This window comes from Salvelinus namaycush, unplaced genomic scaffold (assembly GCF_016432855.1).
Source record: "Salvelinus namaycush isolate Seneca unplaced genomic scaffold, SaNama_1.0 Scaffold1017, whole genome shotgun sequence".
Classification (NCBI taxonomy): domain Eukaryota; kingdom Metazoa; phylum Chordata; class Actinopteri; order Salmoniformes; family Salmonidae; genus Salvelinus; species Salvelinus namaycush.
Window position 1 is genome coordinate 68,690 of NW_024057695.1, and position 23,979 is coordinate 92,668.

The 23,979-nt window shown below is 46.0% G+C and overlaps 1 protein-coding gene across 1 annotated transcript in view; it reads right to left on the reverse strand.

Moving 5' to 3' along the window:
* Positions 1-17,800, reverse strand: part of LOC120035299 (ankyrin repeat and IBR domain-containing protein 1-like) — a 39,572-nt gene extending 21,772 nt beyond the window's left edge. Inside the window, exons 1-2 of the mRNA XM_038982085.1 lie at positions 17,648-17,800; positions 7,036-7,319 (exon numbers count right to left, since the gene is read on the reverse strand). Coding sequence (XP_038838013.1) covers positions 7,036-7,223 — 188 coding nt within the window. The 5' untranslated portion in view covers positions 7,224-7,319; positions 17,648-17,800. The remainder of the gene's footprint in view (positions 1-7,035; positions 7,320-17,647) is intronic.
* Between the last annotated feature and the right edge of the window lie 6,179 nt (positions 17,801-23,979).

The following is a 23,979-nucleotide window of genomic DNA, read 5'->3' on the forward strand; positions in this document are numbered from 1 at the left end:
ATGGAACACTGGAGTCAACATGTAGGACTATGGACCACTAGAGTCAACATGTAGGACTACGGACCGCTAGAGTCAACATGTAGGACTACGGACCGCTAGAGTCAACATGTAGGACCACTAGAGTCAACATGTAGGACCACTAGAGTCAACATGTAGGACTACGGACCACTAGAGTCAACATGTAGGACTACGGACCACTAGAGTCAACATGTAGGACTACGGACCACTAGAGTCAACATGTAGGACTACGGACCACTAGAGTCAACATGTAGGACTACGGACCACTAGAGTCAACATGTAGGACTACGGACCACTAGAGTCAACATGTAGGACTACGGACCACTAGAGTCAACATGTAGGACTACGGACCGCTAGAGTCAACATGTAGGACTACGGACCGCTAGAGTCAACATGTAGGACTACGGACCGCTAGAGTCAACATGTAGGACTACGGAACACTGGAGTCAACATGTAGGACTACGGACCGCTAGAGTCAACATGTAGGACTATGGAACACTGGAGTCAACATGTAGGACTATGGAACACTAGAGTCAACATGTAGGACTATGGAACACTGGAGTCAACATGTAGGACTATGGAACACTAGAGTCAACATGTAGGACTATGGAACACTGGAGTCAACATGTAGGACTATGGACCACTAGAGTCAACATGTAGGACTATGGAACACTGGAGTCAACATGTAGGACTATGGAACACTAGAGTCAACATGTAGGACTATGGAACACTAGAGTCAACATGTAGGACTATGGACCACTAGAGTCAACATGTAGGACTATGGAACACTGGAGTCAACATGTAGGACTATGGACCACTAGAGTCAACATGTAGGACTATGGACCACTAGAGTCAACATGTAGGACTATGGAACACTGGAGTCAACATGTAGGACTATGGACCACTAGAGTCAACATGTAGGACTATGGACCACTAGAGTCAACATGTAGGACTATGGACCACTAGAGTCAACATGTAGGACTACGGACCACTAGAGTCAACATGTAGGACTATGGACCACTAGAGTCAACATGTAGGACTATGGACCACTAGAGTCAACATGTAGGACTACGGACCACTAGAGTCAACATGTAGGACTATGGACCACTAGAGTCAACATGTAGGACTACGGACCACTAGAGTCAACATGTAGGACTATGGAACACTGGAGACAAAGTAAATTAACGTTGGCTTCAATTTTTTTCTGAGCACATTCCACCAAATCGTTTTCCTGTATTTAAATAAATAAAAAAGTGACAATGGTAGAAATGGCTTATTTGGTGGATATATTACTTACCAAAGCAGAGCCATTTTATCGAGGTACAAATATCCTGTGCTTTTTCATGTTTTCATTGCCCGTAGACGTATACAGGCGACATCGTAACCGCGAAGCGCATATGGGACTCAGCCAGGACTGTTACTTTAGTAACTGAATGAAAACATTTAAATAATGTGATTTAACCGATAGATGTAGGGGGAAAATAGATAGCAAAAAAAAAATCTAAAATGGTGTTTTATTTTTTTATCTACAGATTTAATCATGTAGTATTAAGGCCTAGTGATTATTTCTCAGTATCTACTTGAGAGCTACTCATTGACAGCCCCCGAGCTACCGGACACACAGTTTTCTACAGTGGTTCAACCTTTGGTAAGCTGATGGAAGGCTACTCTGAGTCAATGGGAGAATCTCAAATGCATTCTCAAAACCCATTTGGATGTGAAAGCCAGAGGTCCCTTCCTTCTGACCTTCTCCTCCAAATCGGGTTTTTGAGAAGGAAGTGAGGAGAGAGGACGTGAGCAAATTGAGATTCTCCCACTGACTCAGAGTAGCCTTCCAGAGGCTGTGGACACAGAGAACCCGCAGCTCGTACTCATCATGGTTCGGCAAAGTGAAATATCAATTTGCTGGTGGTGCACGGCGGTCGCTCAGAGTAGCAGTCCTGTGGGAACAGTTAAACAGACAAGATGGCGGTTGTTCTCTACAGTAATGGTTAGGCCAGGGGCTACTGTCAACTCCACTGTTATGATGAAAACACTCTTATCTGACTTTAACCGTTTGACTCATTTATCCTCTCTACGGTCTAGAAAACCCCCATGTCCACAGTAATAACCAACCACAAGCTTACAGAGGACCACGGACACCAGTATTGACGGCCAACAATCGATTACCAATAACAACATAGAATTAAAGGTCTCTCTGAGCGTGTGATGAACTCAAAGAGTGCTGAAACAGGAGTACACACAGCTACTCTGATAAATCCAGCCAAAAACACCAAGTCTGTGTATGTAGGGGACCTGGTCAAAAGAAGTGTACTACATAGAGGATAGGAAGCCATTTGAGTCGCATTCCTAAGTAAAATAACAGTATGATGAAGAATGCTGGACAAAATGAGAGTCTCCGCGTCAATGTAGTTCATTGCAAGTTGTCCTAGAGAAATAACACACACACAGACAGACACAGGCACAGGCATAGGCACAGGCGTGCACACACACACACACACACACACTATCACGCCCTATTAAACCTTCATATAATGTATAGCACTAAGTAGTAGCTTTATAGAAACGGGTACCCTGATATAGAACTACATCCTGTTGGAATCCTTCAGAAATGCCTCGTGTGCTTCCTTTTTTTAAATGGAATATTATTTAATTAGGCAAGTCAGTTAAGAACAAATTCTTATTTACAATGACGGCCTACCGGGGAACAGTGGGTTAACTGCCTTGTTCAAGGGACAGAATGACAGATTTATACCTTGTCAGCTCTGGGAATTCGATCTAGCAACCTTTCGGTAAACTGGCCCAACGCTCTAACCACTAGGCTACCAGTCCCAACGCTCTAACCACTAGGCTACCAGTCCCAACGCTCTAACCACTAGGCTACCTGCCCAACGCTCTAACCACTAGGCTACCTGCCCAACGCTCTAACCACTAGGCTACCTGCCCAACGCTCTAACCACTAGGCTACCTGCCCAACGCTCTAACCACTAGGCTACCTGCCCAACGCTCTAACCACTAGGCTACCTGCCCAACGCTCTAACCACTAGGCTACCTGCCCAACGCTCTAACCACTAGGCTACCATGCCCAACGCTCTAACCACTAGGCTACCTGCCCAACGCTCTAACCACTAGGCTACCTGCCCAACGCTCTAACCACTAGGCTACCTGCCCAACGCTCTAACCACTAGGCTACCTGCCCAACGCTCTAACCACTAGGCTACCTGCCCAACGCTCTAACCACTAGGCTACCTGCCCAACGCTCTAACCACTAGGCTATCATTCCCAACGCTTAACCACTAGGCTACCTGCCCAACGCTCTAACCACTAGGCTACCTGCCCAACGCTCTAACCACTAGGCTACCTGCCCAACGCTCTAACCACTAGGCTACCTGCCCAACGCTCTAACCACTAGGCTACCTGCCCAACGCTCTAACCACTAGGCTACCTGCCCAACGCTCTAACCACTAGGCTACCTGCCCAACGCTCTAACCACTAGGCTACCTGCCCAACGCTCTAACCACTAGGCTACCATGCCCAACGCTCTAACCACTAGGCTACCATTCCCAACGCTCTAACCACTAGGCTACCATTCCCAACGCTCTAACCACTAGGCTAACTGCCCAACGCTCTAACCACTAGGCTACCTGCCCAACGCTCTAACCACTAGGCTACCTGCCCAACGCTCTAACCACTAGGCTACCTGCCCAACGCTCTAACCACTAGGCTACCATTCCCAACGCTCTAACCACTAGGCTACCTCCCCAACGCTCTAACCGCTAGGCTACCATTCCCAACGCTCTAACCGCTAGGCTACCTGCCCAACGCTCTAACCACTAGGCTACCTGCCCAACGCTCTAACCACTAGGCTACCTGCCCAACGCTCTAACCACTAGGCTACCTGCCCAACGCTCTAACCACTAGGCTACCTGCCCAACGCTCTAACCACTAGGCTACCTGCCCAACGCTCTAACCACTAGGCTACCATGCCCAACGCTCTAACCACTAGGCTACCATGCCGACCGCTCTAACCACTAGGCTACCATGCCGACCGCTCTAACCACTAGGCTACCATGCCGACACCTCCTTTGAAGTGATCACCTATCTGAACTGGCTGGGTCAGTAGAAGTAATATAATGGTAACCTTGGCTTCCACCTGTCCAAATCATTTACAGATCTGTGCTTAACTCAATGCAACAAGGAAGGAAGGATGGATGTCTAACGTATTGTAACAGGGGCCCCTAGTGTTAGAGACTGGAGGAACTAGTAGAGGAGCCCTACAGTCTAGGTTGCAGTCCACTTCCTGTTTCAGTAGGATATCTAACGTATTGTAACAGGGGCCCCTAGTGTTAGAGACTGGAGGAACTAGTAGTGACACCCTACAGTCCAGGTTGTCACTCCCTGTTTCAGTAGGATATCTAACGTATTGTAACAGGGGCCCCTGGTGTTAGAGACTGGAGGAACTAGTAGTGACACCCTACAGTCCAGGTTGTCACTCCCTGTTTCAGTAGGATATCTAACGTATTGTAACAGGGGCCCCTAGTGTTAGAGACTGGAGGAACTAGTAGAGGAGCCCTACAGTCTAGGTTGCAGTCCACTTCCTGTTTCAGTAGGATATCTAACGTATTGTAACAGGGGCCCCTGGTGTTAGAGACTGGAGGAACTAGTAGTGACACCCTACAGTCCAGGTTGTCGTCCACTTCCTGTTTCAGTAGGATGTCTAACGTATTGTAACAGGGGCCCCTAGTGTTAGAGACTGGAGGAACTAGTAGTGACACCCTACAGTCCAGGTTGTCGTCCACTTCCTGTTTCAGTAGGATGTCTAACGTATTGTAACAGGGGCCCCTAGTGTTAGAGACTGGAGGAACTAGTGGAGGAGCCCTACAGTCCAGGTTGCAGTCCACTTCCTGTTTCAGTAGGATATCTAACGTATTGTAACAGGGGCCCCTGGTGTTAGAGACTGGAGGAACTAGTAGAGGAGCCCTACAGTCTAGGTTGCAGTCCACTTCCTGTTTCAGTAGGATATCTAACGTATTGTAACAGGGGCCCCTGGTGTTAGAGACTGGAGGAACTAGTAGTGACACCCTACAGTCCAGGTTGTCACTCCATGTTTCAGTAGGATTTCTTCTGTTTGGTGCCTATTTGGTGCCTAATGAACACGACCCTGGCTTTATAGGTGTTGGTGTCCTGCTATAGAACTACAGCGGTAGAGAGTGCAGGAGGCTTGTAGCTCAGTTGTAGGGTGGAACATTCCGGTGACGTGTCTAACAGATGGTTCCTAGCAGGCGCAGATGGGACAGAGAGACACACAACACTCTCTCCCCCCCATCCTGGACACAGAGAGCAGGGAATAGCTGCTACCACATAGGCTTCATACAGCTAAAAAAAAAGGTGCTTCATACAGCTAAAAATGTCCTTCATACAGCTAAAAAGGTGCTTCATACAGCTAAAAAGGTGTTTTATACAACTAAAAAGGTGCCTTATACAACTAAAAAGGTGCTTCATACAACTAAAAAGGTGTTTTATACAACTAAAAAGGTGCCTTATACAGCTAAAAAAGGTGCTTCATACAGCTAAAAAGGTGCTTCATACAGCTAAAAAGGTGCTTCATACAGCTAAAAAGGTGCTTCATACAGCTAAAAAGGTGCTTCATACAGCTAAAAAGGTGCTTTATACAGCTAAAAAGGTGCTTTATACAGCTAAAAAGGTGCTTTATACAGCTAAAAGGGTGTTTTATACAGCTAAAAGGGTGCTTTATACAGCTAAAAGGGTGCTTCATACAGCTAAAAGGGTGCTTCATACAGCTAAAAGGGTGCTTCATACAGCTAAAAGGGTGCTTCATACAACTAAAAAGGTGCTTTATACAGCTAAAAGGGTGCTTCATACAGCTAAAAGGGTGTTTTATACAACTAAAAAGGTGTTTTATACAACTAAAAAGGTGCTTTATACAGCTAAAAAGGTGCTTCATACAGCTAAAAAGGTGCTTTATACAGCTAAAAAGGTGCTTTATACAGCTAAAAAGGTGCTTCATACAGCTAAAAAGGTGCTTCATACAGCTAAAAAGGTGCTTCATACAGCTAAAAAGGTGTTTTATACAGCTAAAAAGGTGTTTTATACAGCTAAACGTAGTGGTGAATAACTCCCATTTGAAAAGCCATTGAAAACAAAAAAGGGAAAAACAATCCCCATTTCTAATACTTGACAAGTAATCTTTTAAAAACGAACCGCTTAATTTAATCACTTTTTTTTAAAGCATGTTTTCGTCTGTCTGTGCTTTGTTTGCGTGCAACTCGCTGCCACCATTTTGTCCTTTGGGGATAATAACAATCAACTGAATGTCATTTCCAAGTCGTCACGGTAACCTAAATGCTACTATCTCAGCTGACTGGCTGTTGCTGGATAAATAAAAAGGTTAAACAAACGGCCAGATAAATACATTGAATTAGCGGTGAAACCAAACACGCTGTTTGTTGCTGGGTCCAGACGAAAGACAGTCAGGACGAAACGTAAGGTTGCACAACAAAACTGCAGGAGCAGACAATGCTGTCGTCAAGGCAAAGGGTGGCTATTTGAAGAATCTCAAATATAAAATATATTTAGATTTTTTTTAATGGTTTTCTACATGATTCCATATGTGTTATTTCATAGTTTTGATGTCTTCACTATCATTCTACACGGTAGAAAATAGTACAAATAAAGAAAGACCCTGAGTAGGTGTTCTAAAACTTTTGACCGGTGGTGTATATGTTTAGTTTTTGCTCAGAAAACTTGGGCGGCCAAATAAAATCACGTTAGGAAACCTTGCTATAACCCCATCACACAGAGGGAAGTACAGTTTTAGCTTCTTTGTTAAATAAAACATTTTCCCCAGGTTCTTTCCCCCGTTTTCATATTTCAGGTTGTTAAACACATTTCATGACTCATAAATGTCAGATGACTTCATACAGGTAGATGGGCCAGAGGGTCAGGTAACACTGTATATATTTTAAAAAGGGAGACAGGTATCCGTCATGTCCTCACCTGATGAGTCGTGTCATGGCGTGCCTGGCGGCGTAGTGCAGAGGAGTGTTATGCTGGTAGGGTTCGCCATATGAAGTGTTGGGGTCCAGGCTCTCTTTAAACTGGGGGCTCCCCTCGTACAGCTGATAGGCCAGACCCTCGTCACCGTTGATCAGAGCCTTGCGGAACTTCGTGGCCGTGTTCCCCATCTCGCCCCTCAGATTCTACCAGGAGGAGCTTCAACCTGAAGGTGTTTGGGTGATATTCAACCTGACCGACAGCAGAAGAACAGCATACCGAAGCTCCTTAGGGAAGACAGAGAGGATAGAGAGGAAATTACAGCTAAATGAAATGGAACTGGGCCTAAGGACAGACAGAGAGGATAGAGAGGAAATTACAGCCAAAAGAAATGGAACTGGGCCTAAGGGCCGACATAGAGGACAGAGAGGAAATTACAGCCAAAAGAAATGGAACTGGGCCTAAGGGCCGACAGAGGACAGAGAGGAAATTACAGCCAAAAGAAATGGAACTGGGCCTAAGGACAGACAGAGAAGATAGAGAGGAAATTACAGCCAAAGAAATGGAACTGGGCCTAAGAGCAGACAGAGAAGATAGAGAGGAAATTACAGCCAAAGAAATGGAACTGGGCCTAAGAGCAGACAGAGAAGATAGAGAGGAAATTACAGCCAAAGAAATGGAACTGGGCCTAAGGGCCGACATAGAGGACAGAGAGGAAATTACAGCCAAAAGAAATGGAACTGGGCCTAAGGGCCGACAGAGGATAGAGAGGAAATTACAGCCAAAGAAATGGAACTGGGCCTAAGGACAGACAGAGAGGATTGAGAGGAAATTACAGCCAAAGAAATGGAACTGGGCCTAAGGACAGACAGAGAAGATAGAGGAAATTACAGCCAAAGAAATAGAACTGGGCCTAAGAGCAGACAGAGAAGATAGAGAGGAAATTACAGCCAAAGAAATGGAACTAGTTCTAGGTTTGTGATTCCATCAGACCATAACAATACATCATGCTCGCATTTAGGAGGGTGCAATGCATGGAATAACATTCAGGAGGGTGCAGTGCATGGAATAACATTCAGGAGGGTGCAATGCATGGAATAACATTCAGGAGGGTGCAATGCATGGAATAACATTCAGGAGGGTGCAATGCATGGAATAACATTCAGGAGGGTGCAATGCATGGAATAACATTCAGGAGGGTGCAATGCATGGAATAACATTCAGGAGGGTGCAACGCATGGGATAACATTCAGGAGGGTGCAACGCATGGGATAACATTCAGGAGGGTGCAACGCATGGGATAACATTCAGGAGGGTGCAACGCATGGGATAACATTCAGGAGGGTGCAATGCATGGGATAACATTCAGGAGGGTGCAATGCATGGGATAACATTCAGGAGGGTGCAATGCATGGGATAACATTCAGGAGGGTGCAATGCATGGGATAACATTCAGGAGGGTGCAATGCATGGGATAACATTCAGGAGGGTGCAATGCATGGGATAACATTCAGGAGGGTGCAATGCATGGGATAACATTCAGGAGGGTGCAATGCATGGGATAACATTCAGGAGGGTGCAATGCATGGGATAACATTCAGGAGGGTGCAATGCATGGGATAACATTCAGGAGGGTGCAATGCATGGGATAACATTCAGGAGGGTGCAATGCATGGGATAACATTCAGGAGGGTGCAATGCATGGGATAACATTCAGGAGGGTGCAATGCATGGGATAACATTCAGGAGGGTGCAATGCATGGAATAACATTCAGGAGGGTGCAATGCATGGAATAACATTCAGGAGGGTGCAACGCATGGAATAACATTCAGGAGGGTGCAACGCATGGAATAACATTCAGGAGGGTGCAACGCATGGAATAACATTCAGGAGGGTGCAACGCATGGAATAACATTCCTTTAATCTAAATGATTCCTTAACTCAGAGGTATGTATGTTTTAGGCTATATATTTCTGTCTTTACATTCCACAACATTGGTCTCTACTGAACGCGACCCAGATTTCAACAACAACAGGATGTCTCAAACCAAACATAGGTTAACCAGAAAAAAAAATGGCTTTAGCTAAAGACTGTCACATTTCAACTGTCAATCTGATTTATCCTAACAACAAGCTTTTCTATTGACAACAAACACAATATCATTGAATCCTACAAAACCAGCCAACTTACCAACAACAAAACAGGGGGAGAAGAGTAGCCTAACTGACTAACTGCAAGTCCAAACCATAAAAGCCCTGACTGAGGAGGAGGAGAGGCTGCTTCCACACAAGTCTCCTTTCCACCCATACACCGTGTTGTTCTGCTAGAGCTAATGCTATTTTCTGACTGGCTCACCGTGCCAGATTATCTCATGGGGGGGGAGACAGAGAGAGACAGAGAGACAGAGAGAGAGAGAGAGAGAGAGAGAGAGAGAGAGACAGAGAGAGAGAGAGACAGAGAGAGAGAGACAGAGAGAGAGAGACAGAGAGAGAGAGACAGAGAGAGAGAGGGGAGAGAGAGAGAGGAGAGACAGAGACAGAGAGAGGGGAGAGAGAGAGAGGAGAGAGAGAGACAGAAAGAGGGGAGAGAGAGAGAGGAGAGAGAGAGAGAGGGGAGAGAGACAGAGACAGAGAGACAGAGAGAGAGAGAGAGAGAGAGAGAGAGAGAGAGAGAGAGAGAGAGAGAGAGAGAGAGAGAGGGACAAGACTTCCTCTAGTATCACCAGGGGCTTCCTGCTTCCCTCAGCCAACTGTCCTCACCCTGAGACCAGGGCCCAGGACCAAATTGAATCCTATTCCCTATGTAGTGCACTACATAGGGAATAGGGTGCCATTTGGAACTAACCATAAGACCCATTGTGGACTTGGACTCCACCGATGCCATATGTTGTTATGTCGTTGTGGGCACACAGGCACAGGGCAGTGGGCAGGGACATGCTCCTACTACCATCCTGTTCTGCTCACAATAGGGACATGTCTACAGGACCCAGACAGAGTGTAGGAGACAGGAGACAGTACCCAGACAGGCTGTAGGAGACAGGAGACAGTACCCAGACAGGCTGTAGGAGACAGGAGACAGGACCCAGACAGGCTGTAGGAGACAGGAGACAGGACCCAGACAGGCTGTAGGAGACAGGAGACAGTACCCAGACAGGCTGTAGGAGACAGGAGACAGTACCCAGACAGGCTGTAGGAGACAGGAGACAGTACCCAGACAGGCTGTAGGAGACAGGAGACAGTACCCAGACAGGCTGTAGGAGACAGGAGACAGTACCCAGACAGGCTGTAGGAGACAGGAGACAGTACCCAGACAGGCTGTAGGAGACAGGAGACAGTACCCAGACAGGCTGTAGGAGACAGGAGACAGTACCCAGACAGGCTGTAGGAGACAGGAGACAGTACCCAGACAGGCTGTAGGAGACAGGAGACAGTACCCAGACAGGCTGTAGGAGACAGGAGACAGTACCCAGACAGGCTGTAGGAGACAGGAGACAGTACCCAGACAGGCTGTAGGAGACAGGAGACAGTACCCAGACAGGCTGTAGGAGACAGGAGACAGTACCCAGACAGGCTGTAGGAGACAGGAGACAGTACCCAGACAGGCTGTAGGAGACAGGAGACAGTACCCAGACAGGCTGTAGGAGACAGGAGACAGTACCCAGACAGGCTGTAGGAGACAGGAGACAGTACCCAGACAGGCTGTAGAAGACAGGAGACAGTACCCAGACAGGCTGTAGAAGACAGGAGACAGTACCCAGACAGGCTGTAGAAGACAGGACCCAGACAGAGTGTAGGAGACAGGAGACAGGCTGTAGGAGACAGTACTCAGACAGGCTGTAGAAGACAGGAGACAGTACCCAGACAGGCTGTAGAAGACAGGACCCAGACAGAGTGTAGGAGACAGGAGACAGGCTGTAGGAGACAGGAGACAGTACCCAGACAGGCTGTAGAAGACAGGACCCAGACAGAGTGTAGGAGACAGGAGACAGGCTGTAGGAGACAGTACTCAGACAGGCTGTAGGAGACAGTACCCAGACAGAGTGTAGGAGACAGGAGACAGGCTGTAGGAGACAGTACTCAGACAGGCTGTAGGAGACAGTACCCAGACAGGCTGTAGGAGACAGGAGACAGTACCCAGACAGGCTGTAGGAGACAGGACCCAGACAGAGTGTAGGAGACAGGAGACAGGCTGTAGGAGACAGTACTCAGACAGGCTGTAGGAGACAGTACCCAGACAGGCTGTAGGAGACAGGAGACAGTACCCAGACAGGCTGTAGGAGACAGGACCCAGACAGAGTGTAGGAGACAGGAGACAGGCTGTAGGAGACAGTACCCAGACAGGCTGTAGAAGACAGGAGACAGTACCCAGACAGGCTGTAGGAGACAGGACCCAGACAGAGTGTAGGAGACAGGAGACAGGCTGTAGGAGACAGTACCCAGACAGGCTGTAGGAGACAGTACCCAGACAGGCTGTAGAAGACAGGACCCAGACAGGCTGTAGAAGACAGGACCCAGACAGAGTGTAGGAGACAGGAGACAGGCTGTAGGAGACAGGAGACAGGCTGTAGGAGACAGGAGACAGTACCCAGACAGGCTGTAGAAGACAGGACCCAGACAGAGTGTAGGAGACAGGAGACAGGCTGTAGGAGACAGGACCCAGACAGGCTGTAGAAGACAGGAGACAGTACCCAGACAGGCTGTAGGAGACAGGACCCAGACAGAGTGTAGGAGACAGGAGACAGGCTGTAGGAGACAGTACTCAGACAGGCTGTAGGAGACAGTACCCAGACAGGCTGTAGGAGACAGGAGACAGTACCCAGACAGGCTGTAGGAGACAGGACCCAGACAGAGTGTAGGAGACAGGAGACAGGCTGTAGGAGACAGTACCCAGACAGGCTGTAGAAGACAGGAGACAGTACCCAGACAGGCTGTAGGAGACAGGACCCAGACAGAGTGTAGGAGACAGGAGACAGGCTGTAGGAGACAGTACCCAGACAGGCTGTAGGAGACAGTACCCAGACAGGCTGTAGGAGACAGGACCCAGACAGGCTGTAGAAGACAGGACCCAGACAGAGTGTAGGAGACAGGAGACAGGCTGTAGGAGACAGGAGACAGGCTGTAGGAGACAGGAGACAGTACCCAGACAGGCTGTAGAAGACAGGACCCAGACAGAGTGTAGGAGACAGGAGACAGGCTGTAGGAGACAGGACCCAGACAGGCTGTAGAAGACAGGAGACAGTACCCAGACAGGCTGTAGAAGACAGGACCCAGACAGAGTGTAGGAGACAGGACCCAGACAGAGTGTAGGAGACAGGACCCAGACAGAGTGTAGGAGACAGTACCCAGACAGAGTGTAGGGGACATCTCTACAGTACCCAGACAGGCTGTAGAAGACAGGACCCAGACAGAGTGTAGGAGACAGTAGACAGTACCCAGACAGGCTGTAGAAGACAGGACCCAGACAGAGTGTAGGAGACATCTCTACAGTACCCAGACAGGCTGTAGAAGACAGGACCCAGACAGAGTGTAGGAGACAGGACCCAGACAGAGTGTAGGAGACAGGACCCAGACAGGCTGTAGAAGACAGGACCCAGACAGGCTGTAGAAGACCGGACCCAGACAGGCTGTAGGAGACAGGACCCAGACAGGCTGTAGAAGACCGGACCCAGACAGGCTGTAGGAGACAGTACCCAGACAGAGTGTAGGGGACAGGAGACAGTACCCAGACAGGCTGGAGGAGACAGGACCCAGACAGCCTGTAGGAGACAGTACCCAGACAGGCTGTAGAAGACATGACCCAGACAGAGTGTAGGAGACAGGAGACAATACCCAGACAGCCTGTAGGAGACAGTACCCAGACAGGCTGTAGGAGACAGTACCCAGACAGGCTGTAGGAGACAGTACCCAGACAGGCTGTAGAAGACAGGACCCAGACAGAGTGTAGGAGACAGGAGACAGTACCCAGACAGGCTGTAGGAGACAGCACCCAGACAGGCTGTAGGAGACAGTACCCAGACAGGCTGTAGGAGACAGTACCCAGACAGGCTGTAGGAGACAGTACTCAGACAGGCTGTAGGAGACAGGAGACAGTACCCAGACAGGCTGTTGGAGACAGGAGACAGTACCCAGACAGAGTGTAGGAGACAGGAGACAGTACCCAGACAGGCTGTAGGAGACAGGAGACAGTACCCAGACAGAGTGTAGGAGACAGGAGACAGGACCCAGACAGGCTGTAGGAGACAGTACTCAGACAGGCTGTAGAAGACAGTACCCAGACAGAGTGTAGGAGACAGGAGACAGGACCCAGACAGGCTGTAGGAGACAGTACTCAGACAGGCTGTAGGAGACAGTACCCAGACAGAGTGTAGGAGACAGGAGACAGTACCCAGACAGAGTGTAGGAGACAGGAGACAGTACCCAGACAGGCTGTAGGAGACAGTACCCAGACAGGCTGTAGGAGACAGGACCCAGACAGGCTGTAGGAGACAGGACCCAGACAGGCTGTAGGAGACAGGACCCAGACAGGCTGTAGGAGACAGGACCCAGACAGGCTGTAGGAGACAGGACCCAGACAGGCTGTAGGAGACAGGACCCAGACAGGCTGTAGGAGACAGTACCCAGACAGGCTGTAGGAGACAGTACCCAGACAGGCTGTAGGAGACAGTACCCAGACAGGCTGTAGGAGACAGTACCCAGACAGGCTGTAGGAGACAGTACCCAGACAGGCTGTAGGAGACAGTACCCAGACAGGCTGTAGGAGACAGTACCCAGACAGGCTGTAGGAGACAGTACCCAGACAGGCTGTAGGAGACAGGAGACAGGACCCAGACAGGCTGTAGGAGACAGGAGACAGTACCCAGACAGGCTGTAGGAGACAGGAGACAGGACCCAGACAGGCTGGAGGAGACAGTACCCAGACAGGCTGGAGGAGACAGTACCCAGACAGGCTGGAGGAGACAGTACCCAGACAGGCTGGAGGAGACAGTACCCAGACAGGCTGGAGGAGACAGTACCCAGACAGGCTGGAGGAGACAGTACCCAGACAGGCTGGAGGAGACAGTACCCAGACAGGCTGGAGGAGACAGTACCCAGACAGGCTGGAGGAGACAGTACCCAGACAGGCTGGAGGAGACAGTACCCAGACAGGCTGGAGGAGACAGGACCCAGACAGGCTGGAGGAGACAGGACCCAGACAGGCTGTAGGAGACAGGACCCAGACAGGCTGTAGGAGACAGTACCCAGACAGGCTGTAGGAGACAGTACCCAGACAGGCTGTAGGAGACAGTACCCAGACAGGCTGTAGGAGACAGTACCAAATGTGTATTGTAATAGATTAAAGACATGTACACAGTGTAGACTATGACTATATTGTTTTGTCTTACAAAGGCACAGACTGTATTAAAACCTCAACTCCACTCAGCAGTACAAATGACAAAACATGCTACTAGCTAACGTTTGGGAATTCATGTGACAAACCAAGTTATTGTATTTTGTAACTCTTCCTAGGCACGTTACATAATGTTTGTTTACTCTGCTCAGCCTCCACATATTCAATGTGATTGTCTTGTGATTGTTTTTGATGGTTATATTGTGGGACCTGTTGGGGCTGTTTTGATGGTTTTATTGTGGGACCTGTTGGGGCTGTTTTGATGGTTTTATTGTGGGACCTGTTGGGGCTGTTTTTGATGGTTTTATTGTGGGGTCTGTTGGGGCTGTTTTTGATGGTTTTATTGTGGGGTCTGTTGGGGCTGTTTTGATGGTTTTATTGTGGGGTCTGTTGGGGCTGTTTTTGATGGTTTTATTGTGGGACCTGTTGGGGCTGTTTTGATGGTTTTATTGTGGGACCTGTTGGGGCTGTTTTTGATGGTTTTATTGTGGGACCCGTTGGAGCTGTTTTGATGGTTTTATTGTGGGGTCTGTTGGGGCTGTTTTTGATGGTTTTATTGTGGGGCCTGTTGGGGCTGTTTTTGATGGTTTTATTGTGGGACCTGTTGGGGCTGTTTTTGATGGTTTTATTGTGGGACCTGTTGGGGCTGTTTTGATGGTTTTATTGTGGGACCTGTTGGGGCTGTTTTTGATGGTTTTATTGTGGGACCTGTTGGGGCTGTTTTGATGGTTTTATTGTGGGACCTGTTGGGGCTGTTTTGATGGTTTTATTGTGGGACCTGTTGGGGCTGTTTTGATGGTTTTATTGTGGGACCTGTTGGGGCTGTTTTGATGGTTTTATTGTGGGACCTGTTGGGGCTGTTTTGATGGTTTTATTGTGGGACCTGTTGGGGCTGTTTTGATGGTTTTATTGTGGGACCTGTTGGGGCTGTTTTTGATGGTTTTATTGTGGGACCTGTTGGGGCTGTTTTGATGGTTTTATTGTGGGGTCTGTTGGGGCTGTTTTTGATGGTTATATTGTGGGACCTGTTGGGGCTGTTTTTGATGGTTTTATTGTGGGACCTGTTGGGGCTGTTTTTGATGGTTATATTGTGTGATTAAATGGTTCAAAATGGGAACACTGTCTACCAGGCGCCCAGGGCTTCTGAATCAAGTCCACCTACTGCAAACAGCCCAAGACGAATTGAAAAACAGAAATTTCTACAGAAATGGTTGATGATCGACTAGGAATGCCTTGAAGAAGATTGGCCAGTCGATCTCAATCGACCGGTTGGTGACCACTGCTCTATGCACTTCCTGATGAACTCAAGTCACTGAGTCAGTGTACACGTCAATGTTATTCTCAGAGGCAACCTGGAACCCATCCCAGTCCGCGTGATCACATCCCAGTCCATCAGGAAGCAGAGATTCCGATTGGTCAAACCAACATTGAACAGTCACTTCTTCTGCTTTGTTTACACACAGACAAATTCTGAAGAAAAAAAATTCTCTCCACTAATTGTTCATTTGACCAATTAGATCACTTCTGGAAAATATTGGATGTGAAAAGATCTAGTGAGATACCCAATGGGCTAGACGATTCTCTTCTCATCTTGAAAAAAAACACTTTCACTTTACAATGTGGAAGTCAATCAATCCACCATCATCATCATTGACACAACAGAACAAATCTAATTATTGAAATAGCCTGGGCAACCGAGAAAAACAAATTCAATACAATTTAAGGCCAAGTGGCAAACAACAATGCAGGCAGTATGAATGGAGGTGTGAGCACGCAGGTCTGGGCAGGTGAGATGTACTCATTGTTAGTCTCTTAACACAAGTTACAATTCTTAGAAGTCCCCTAGTTTTTCTGATGCTGCATGAGATGTTGAGTGACTTCCAGTTATGTAACGTGATAAATCTGATTTGAACATTCATGAATAGCGGGTGGCAGGTACCCTAGCTATTAGAACTGTCAAACGGTTTGGAGGTCTATGCTGGATCTGGCCTGGTTTCATGACATTGTGTCAGTCTCGTGGTAGCTAGAGATTTCTCATCATCTAGTTCGGGGATGGGCAACTTTGATGGGGGTTGGGGACGCAAAAAAAACAAAAACAGAACTCTTCATGAGGGGCTGCAGTGGCTTATGGGTCTTATGGGTCCTGCAAGCCCAAAAAGTTTTAGCTAATTTCCTGAAATTCGACAAATTGTTCCATAAGGTGGAGGCAAATATTTGCCGTTTTTAATATAATAACTGATGATCAATGGCCCCACCCTAGTCGGTAATTCGACCATACTACAATCTTAGATAAATTACCAGGACGCTAGACTACCAATAAAACATTTCAATGCTGACATGGGCTTAACACATTTTCGAAATTGCACCTTGTGTCTTCTATTATTATAACTCTCACCAGTAATTTGAGACCCCGAATTAGTCCTCCCCTCCCCAAAAAAGGTTGAAGATACTGCCCACTATGCACATTTTGTACCAAGGCGGAAGTTAGAAATAACACGTTTCTTGGAAACACTGGGTCACTTGACAACTTGTTGATACTAGTGTTCAATCTTTGATAAGAACGTACAACTAACTTGGCAAACATGATAGCAAGCTAGCTATTTATTATCTAAAAACGGTCAACCAAATCACTGTCCACATTCGCACTGCCTTTTCAAAGGTGATCATGTTTGCATGTTCATCGCCTGACTGCTTGCTAATCAGTAGCAACCAAGATATTCAACAACAGACAAAGTAGCAATGCCCAGAGCCAGACTTGACTGTAAAGATTAATTTTAGGCCATTACGGGATATCAAGTGGCTGGCATGTTTTTTAACTAGCATTGTTGTATCTACCTAGTTAGCTTCATCATCCAACTTTTAGTTGTTTCAACGAAAGCCAACATTTTAAAACGTACAATGGTACTTACTAGTTAATTACTTACTAATTGTTCATGTTTGTAAACTAGTTAGCGAACACATATCGTGTGTTTAGGCAGATTAGCTAGATAAATTATCGTTAGCTAGCCAACTAGCTAAAGTTAGCTAGCTGTTTTGACCTAGCTAGCTACCTGGAGAAAGCTAACTAACTAGCCAACGTTAGCTAACAACTCGCAGCAGTTGACAGTGACTAGCTAGCAAATGTCATGGTTTTTTTATTGCTAAAAATGAACTACACTTCTGGCTTTTCTGTGTTTGTTAACTAGCAAGATAAAAAAAAAAATTGATTACCTAGCTAACTAGACTTACAAAAGAGGCTCTTGCGGTTCCCCAGAATGTTGTCCTGCTGCCAGTGACTATTCCCTATTCTTCTGTCAGGCAATGCTGATATTCCATATTGCGTGTGTAGTCAAAAGCTTTTGTTGTTCTTCTAGCTGTTAGTCTGCTTGAGTTGCTGGCTGTGTGCACTCTGCCCTCCCTCTGTTGTTAGCCACTGACGCTCAAATCACCAGACTGCCAGTTGAGTGTTATCAGGAATCAGAGCTGCGCTGTAAATTGCAGGATGTTTACGTTCTAGGAAGTTTGAGGTCAAATAATGATTCATTTTTGTCGAAGAATCTTTCAAAATATTTTTATGTAAACAATTGCTCATTTCCTGTCTGTTTACTTTAAATTAACCGGTAAACGCTTCCAGAAAGTGAATGTTCCACAGGGAAACAAATGAGTGGTTTTCTCTTGTACAACTAGCACTTGTAACTTTCTCCCACTCGAGGGCGGCAGAGTCCATCAATTCAATGGTCATGCTTCTCTTGGTCCTGGCGTTCTCAAGCAATGTATCTATCTATATATAAATAAATCAATGGGTGGATTCGATTATGCTGAGCCGCGGGGCACTGGTATATGGCCCGTGACGTGAAGGCGTTAAACTGTGCGGGAGGAGCTCCTGGTCTCTAATAGAACAGTAATCTGCGCCACTCTGTCATGTTGTCAAGGCAACATGATGCATCGTCCAGAAACATAGGCAACAATATCTTTGTTCCATAAAATATATGTTTGAATTTTCAAAAGAGTTTTTATTGGCAAGGCAGATAAAGCGTTTTTTTTATCAAAAGCAATCCTTTTTACATGTGAAAACAGAATACTAATTCACAGAATCCTCATTACTCCACGTGCTTAGATACAGGGCACAGACATCAGTTCAACTTCTAGTTTTTGATTTACATTTGGTTGAGTTGTCAACTAACTTGAATTCAACATGAAATTAACAAAAAAAAATCACTATATCATTGGATTTAGGTTAAAAAAAAGTTGTCTGAAAAAAAGAGGAAATTCCCTTATGTAACAGTATAACTTAACTTAGTCCGTCCCCTCGACCCGACCCGAGCGCGAACCAGGGACCCTCTGCACACATCAACAACAGTCACCCACGAAGCATCGTTACACTTACATGGATGATTTTTTTTTTGCAAATCGAATCAGTTTTCCACATTGATTCAACATAATTACATATATTTTTTTATTTAAATGATGTAGATACAATGTTGATTAAACTAGTTGTTGTCCAGTGGGTAATTGGGGATGGGTCGAAATATACAGAATGGAGGGAAATGGGGGAGGGTCTTGCTTTTTCAATTTCATTCAAGGGGAGGATTTTTTATTTTTTTTATTTTTATGTAGCCCAGTGGATGGTCATGTAATTTGTAATTGATTAAATGTAAATATTTCTGTGTTTTAAAAATAGTTGCTTATTAGGCTATATATCCATGTGTGCCCGATGCCACCCCACATCTATGATTCTCTGGTGAGTGCACAATATCAAGTTCACCTATAGGCTATTTAGTGTGATCTCAATCAAATGATCCATAGCCTATATAGGCTAAAGGGTACTAAGTGCATGCTGGGAGAAGCACAGAGCAAAGTTATATTTCTAAGATATCTGCTAGTATGGTATATATACAATTATAAACTGAGTGGTTCGAGCCCTGAATGCTGATTGGCTGACAGCTGTGGTATATCAGACCGTATACCATGTGTATGACAAAACATTTATTTTTACTGCTCTAATTAAGTTGGTAACCAGTTTATAATAGCAATAAGGCACCTAAGGGCTTTGTGGTATATGGCCAATATAGCACGGCTAAGGGCTGTATCCAAGCACTCCGCGATGCGTCGTGCTTAAGAACAGCCCTTAGCCGTGGTATATTGGCCATACGCCACACCCCCTCGTGCCTTATTGCTTAACTAGGCTGCATTAAACACTGAAATGGATATTCCAACCCTGAGCCCCGCCTACTCTGCTCTTGCTGATCCAAAACGTGTTTGTGTGCTGCTTAACCAATGGCTGTGCTGTGTGCTGCCTAACCAATGGCTGTGCTGTGTGCTGCCTAACCAATGGCTGTGCCGTGTGCTGCCTAACCAATGGCTGTGCTGAGTGCTGCCTAACCAATGGCTGTGCTGTGTGCTGCTTAACCAATGGCTGTGTTGTGTGCTGCTTAACCAATGGCTGTGCTGTCTGCTGCCTATGATGGCAGTTCGGGACGAGAGTCAAAGGTTTCTTCCCATTTATTTATTTTGATTAAGGCCCTAGTCCAAAATAAATTCACTATCTTACACGTGGACTAGCCTATAGGCTGTTCTGTTCAGTTTGACAAGGAGAGCACGAAGATGAGAAGGAAGACTGGAGGTCAACTTTAATAGCTGTCTACTACTACACTTGATTTTATAAAAAAACAATATGTTTCTTGCCCATTATGTATTTATCAGAGTTATTGACCTCATAATAAGCCAGATTCAAGTACCTTACATTAAGGAGCTGAAACTTGAAGCAGCAACTGCAGGACAATCAATTAGACTATAGGCTGCTACTGTAGATCCAGAGATTTGTCAGTCAATTCCTCCACCCACCACAAACTCTTTAAATAGCCTACCTACATGTCACTGAGGGGCTGTTAAGTTAAAACCAAGACTCAAATATGAGGGGTTATGAGAGGGTATGCCATAGGCCTACCTTTTATGAAAGAAAATTGTAAAAAGCACAGGCCTACCCATTGTTAGCTTATAAACAGATCTAATTATACTAAGTGAGCAATAACAGGGCTTTGGTACGGCGATGCTTTCTGCTAGAAACAAGCTGCAAAGTACCCTGGGAAAGATGTGACTCCGATGCATTATGGGAATATCACTGTTTAATTTCTTTGACGTTCAGAGCTCTGTCGTTGGGTTAAGCTCTATTGTTGGGTTAAGCTCTGTTGTTGGGTTAAGCTCTGTCGTTGGGTTAAGCTCTGTCATTGGGTTAAGCTCTATTGTTGGGTTAAGCTCTGTCATTGGGTTAAGCTCTATTGTTGGGTTAAGCTCTGTCATTGGGTTAAGCTCTATTGTTGGGTTAAGCTCTGTTGTTGGGTTAAGCTCTATTGTTGGGTTAAGCTCTATTGTTGGGTTAAGCTCTATTGTTGGGTTAAGCTCTGTCGTTGGGTTAAGCTCTGTCATTGTGTTAAGCTCTATTGTTGGGTTAAGCTCTATTGTTGGGTTAAGCTCTATTGTTGGGTTAAGCTCTATTGTTGGGTTAAGCTCTATTGTTGGGTTAAGCTCTATTGTTGGGTTAAGCTCTGTCGTTGGGTTAAGCTCTGTCGTTGGGTTAAGCTCTATTGTTGGGTTAAGCTCTATTGTTGGGTTAAGCTCTATTGTTGGGTTAAGCTCTATTGTTGGGTTAAGCTCTATTGTTGGGTTAAGCTCTGTCGTTGGGTTAAGCTCTGTCGTTGGGTTAAGCTCTATTGTTGGGTTAAGCTCTATTGTTGGGTTAAGCTCTATTGTTGGGTTAAGCTCTGTCGTTGGGTTAAGCTCTATTGTTGGGTTAAGCTCTATTGTTGGGTTAAGCTCTATTGTTGGGTTAAGCTCTATTGTTGGGTTAAGCTCTGTCGTTGGGTTAAGCTCTGTCGTTGAGTTAAGCTCTATTGTTGGGTTAAGCTCTATTGTTGGGTTAAGCTCTGTCGTTGGGTTAAGCTCTATTGTTGGGTTAAGCTCTATTGTTGGGTTAAGCTCTGTCGTTGGGTTAAGCTCTATTGTTGGGTTAAGCTCTGTCGTTGGGTTAAGCTCTGTCGTTGAGTTAAGCTCTATTGTTGGGTTAAGCTCTATTGTTGGGTTAAGCTCTGTCGTTGGGTTAAGCTCTATTGTTGGGTTAAGCTCTATTGTTGGGTTAAGCTCTATTGTTGGGTTAAGCTCTATTGTTGGGTTAAGCTCTGTCGTTGGGTTAAGCTCTATTGTTGGGTTAAGCTCTATTGTTGGGTTAAGCTCTATTGTTGGGTTAAGCTCTATTGTTGGGTTAAGCTCTGTCGTTGGGTTAAGCTCTGTCGTTGAGTTAAGCTCTATTGTTGGGTTAAGCTCTATTGTTGGGTTAAGCTCTGTCGTTGGGTTAAACTCTATTGTTGGGTTAAGCTCTATTGTTGGGTTAAGCTCTGTCGTTGGGTTAAGCTCTATTGTTGGGTTAAGCTCTATTGTTGGGTTAAGCTCTATTGTTGGGTTAAGCTCTATTGTTGGGTTAAGCTCTGTCGTTGGGTTAAGCTCTATTGTTGGGTTAAGCTCTATTGTTGGGTTAAGCTCTATTGTTGGGTTAAGCTCTATTGTTGGGTTAAGCTCTATTGTTGGGTTAAGCTCTATTGTTGGGTTAAGCTCTGTCGTTGGGTTAAGCTCTATTGTTGGGTTAAGCTCTGTCGTTGGGTTAAGCTCTATTGTTGGGTTAAGCTCTATTGTTGGGTTAAGCTCTATTGTTGGGTTAAGCTCTGTCATTGGGTTCAGCTCTGTCATTGGGTTAAGCTCTGTCATTGGGTTAAGCCACGGGAAGAAGAGTAGCCGGTTAAAGCTTACATTTTTTGGGGTCAGTAGGCCTACTCTGTCTGGGGAGGAATGGTAGGCCTAACTTTTGAAAGTACCATGCTCAGATTCATAATGAAGTCTTAGATTTGATTATTTGCAAATGGGGACAGTTTTGTTGCAAACAAGACACAGTGATTTGGCCTTGGAGAAATACGATAAGAGGAACACATAGGCCTGTCTCTCAGTCCGTTCTTAGCCTGGAAGATTCCGCTAATGTGTCAAACGATGTAGAATTCCCTGAAACGTTTATAAATTCTTGGACCTACAAATAACGATGATAGATTCATGCAATGCTTTTAAATATTTAACCAGATTCTTTCCGCCCCTACTCTTGTCCATAGTGGTCTGCGAACCCAGAATCTTCTGGCCCGAAGCCCTGTTGCACAATCAAAAAATTCCTTTGTTGTCATGTAATGCTTACAGGATGAAGAACGGTTCCTAAAACTGCGTCTCTATTGGCTCTGGTCTGTCCAAGACGTGAGGTTAAATGGTAGACGCTCTCTGCTATCCACTTTGTTTTAATTGTTATTTTGGGTGTATGGGGGGGGGGGGGGGGGTCACTTGTTTTTTTCCACCCTCAAGCATTCTGGGAGGGTTTAGGTCAAATATATTTTGCTGAAGGGAAGGACCATCCATTTTCATATCAGAGACGTCTGCTATTCTCCATGTAACCCTTATTATAAATAATGTTCTCTCCTTTACATCACTTTGAGCAGAGTTGGCCGTGGGTCAGAGCGGGGCACCTGGTTCAAGCCCTGGAAGCAGCCCCCCGGGTTCCAAACCCAATGCAATTCACTTTCACCTGAGCCCGGAACAGATTCATTAGAATCTCCTCATTGTTCTCAATGTGGGATGTGATTGTGTGCGGTTAGGCTCAGAGCTTTCCATTTACATAGGATAGGTCTAACATTCTGATCATGGTTCGAAATCCAGCCATTTTAAACTATTCCATGACACTGATTATTTCAGAAAAATAAGTTATTGAAAGTCTCTTTCAAGTCTCTCTTTTTGCCTTGCTTTACCAGATACAGTATACTATTTTGTGTTTGACAAACGCTCCGACTCAGTGGTCACTGACCAGTGGATCGAGATCGACTGGTCGATCTTCAAGGCATTACTAGTCGATCACCAAACATTTCTGTGGAAAAGCCAATGATAAAGCCTTGCGCTCATATTTTGTCCGTTCCCTTCGTCTTGGTCTGTTGGTGGAAGGTGCGTTTGATTCAGAAGCCTTGTGCTCATATTTTGTTTTTCCATTCGTCTTGTCTGTTGGTGGAAGGTGCATTTGATTCAGAAGCCCTGCGCGCCTGGTAGAAAAAGTGTTCCCATTTTGAACCATTTCATTAGTCTGATGGGATTAACACCCCGCCTACCCAGGTGACCAGGAGAGCTAAATAAAGGATGGCCTAACCGCGCTGGCCAATCAGATAGCTCAAAATCACTGTGGCCTGACAACTTCCCACGACCCCAGAGCAAAGTTTGCATACAAGCCTAGGTGAGACTTAAATAAACCGTTAAAAACCGTGACCAAGTGAGAAGACTGGTCGAAGAATACAGGCAAAGGTTGAAATATTAGCCTAGCTCAGTGTGCCCTCATTAGTACTAGCTAGCTCAGTGTGCCCTCATTGAATATTAACCCTAGCTCAGAGTGTGCCCTAATTGATATTAGCCTAGCTCAGTGGCCTAATTGATATTAGCCTAGCTCAGTGTGCCCTCATTGATATTAGCCTAGCTCAGTGTGCCCTCATTGATATTAGCCTAGCTCAGTGTGC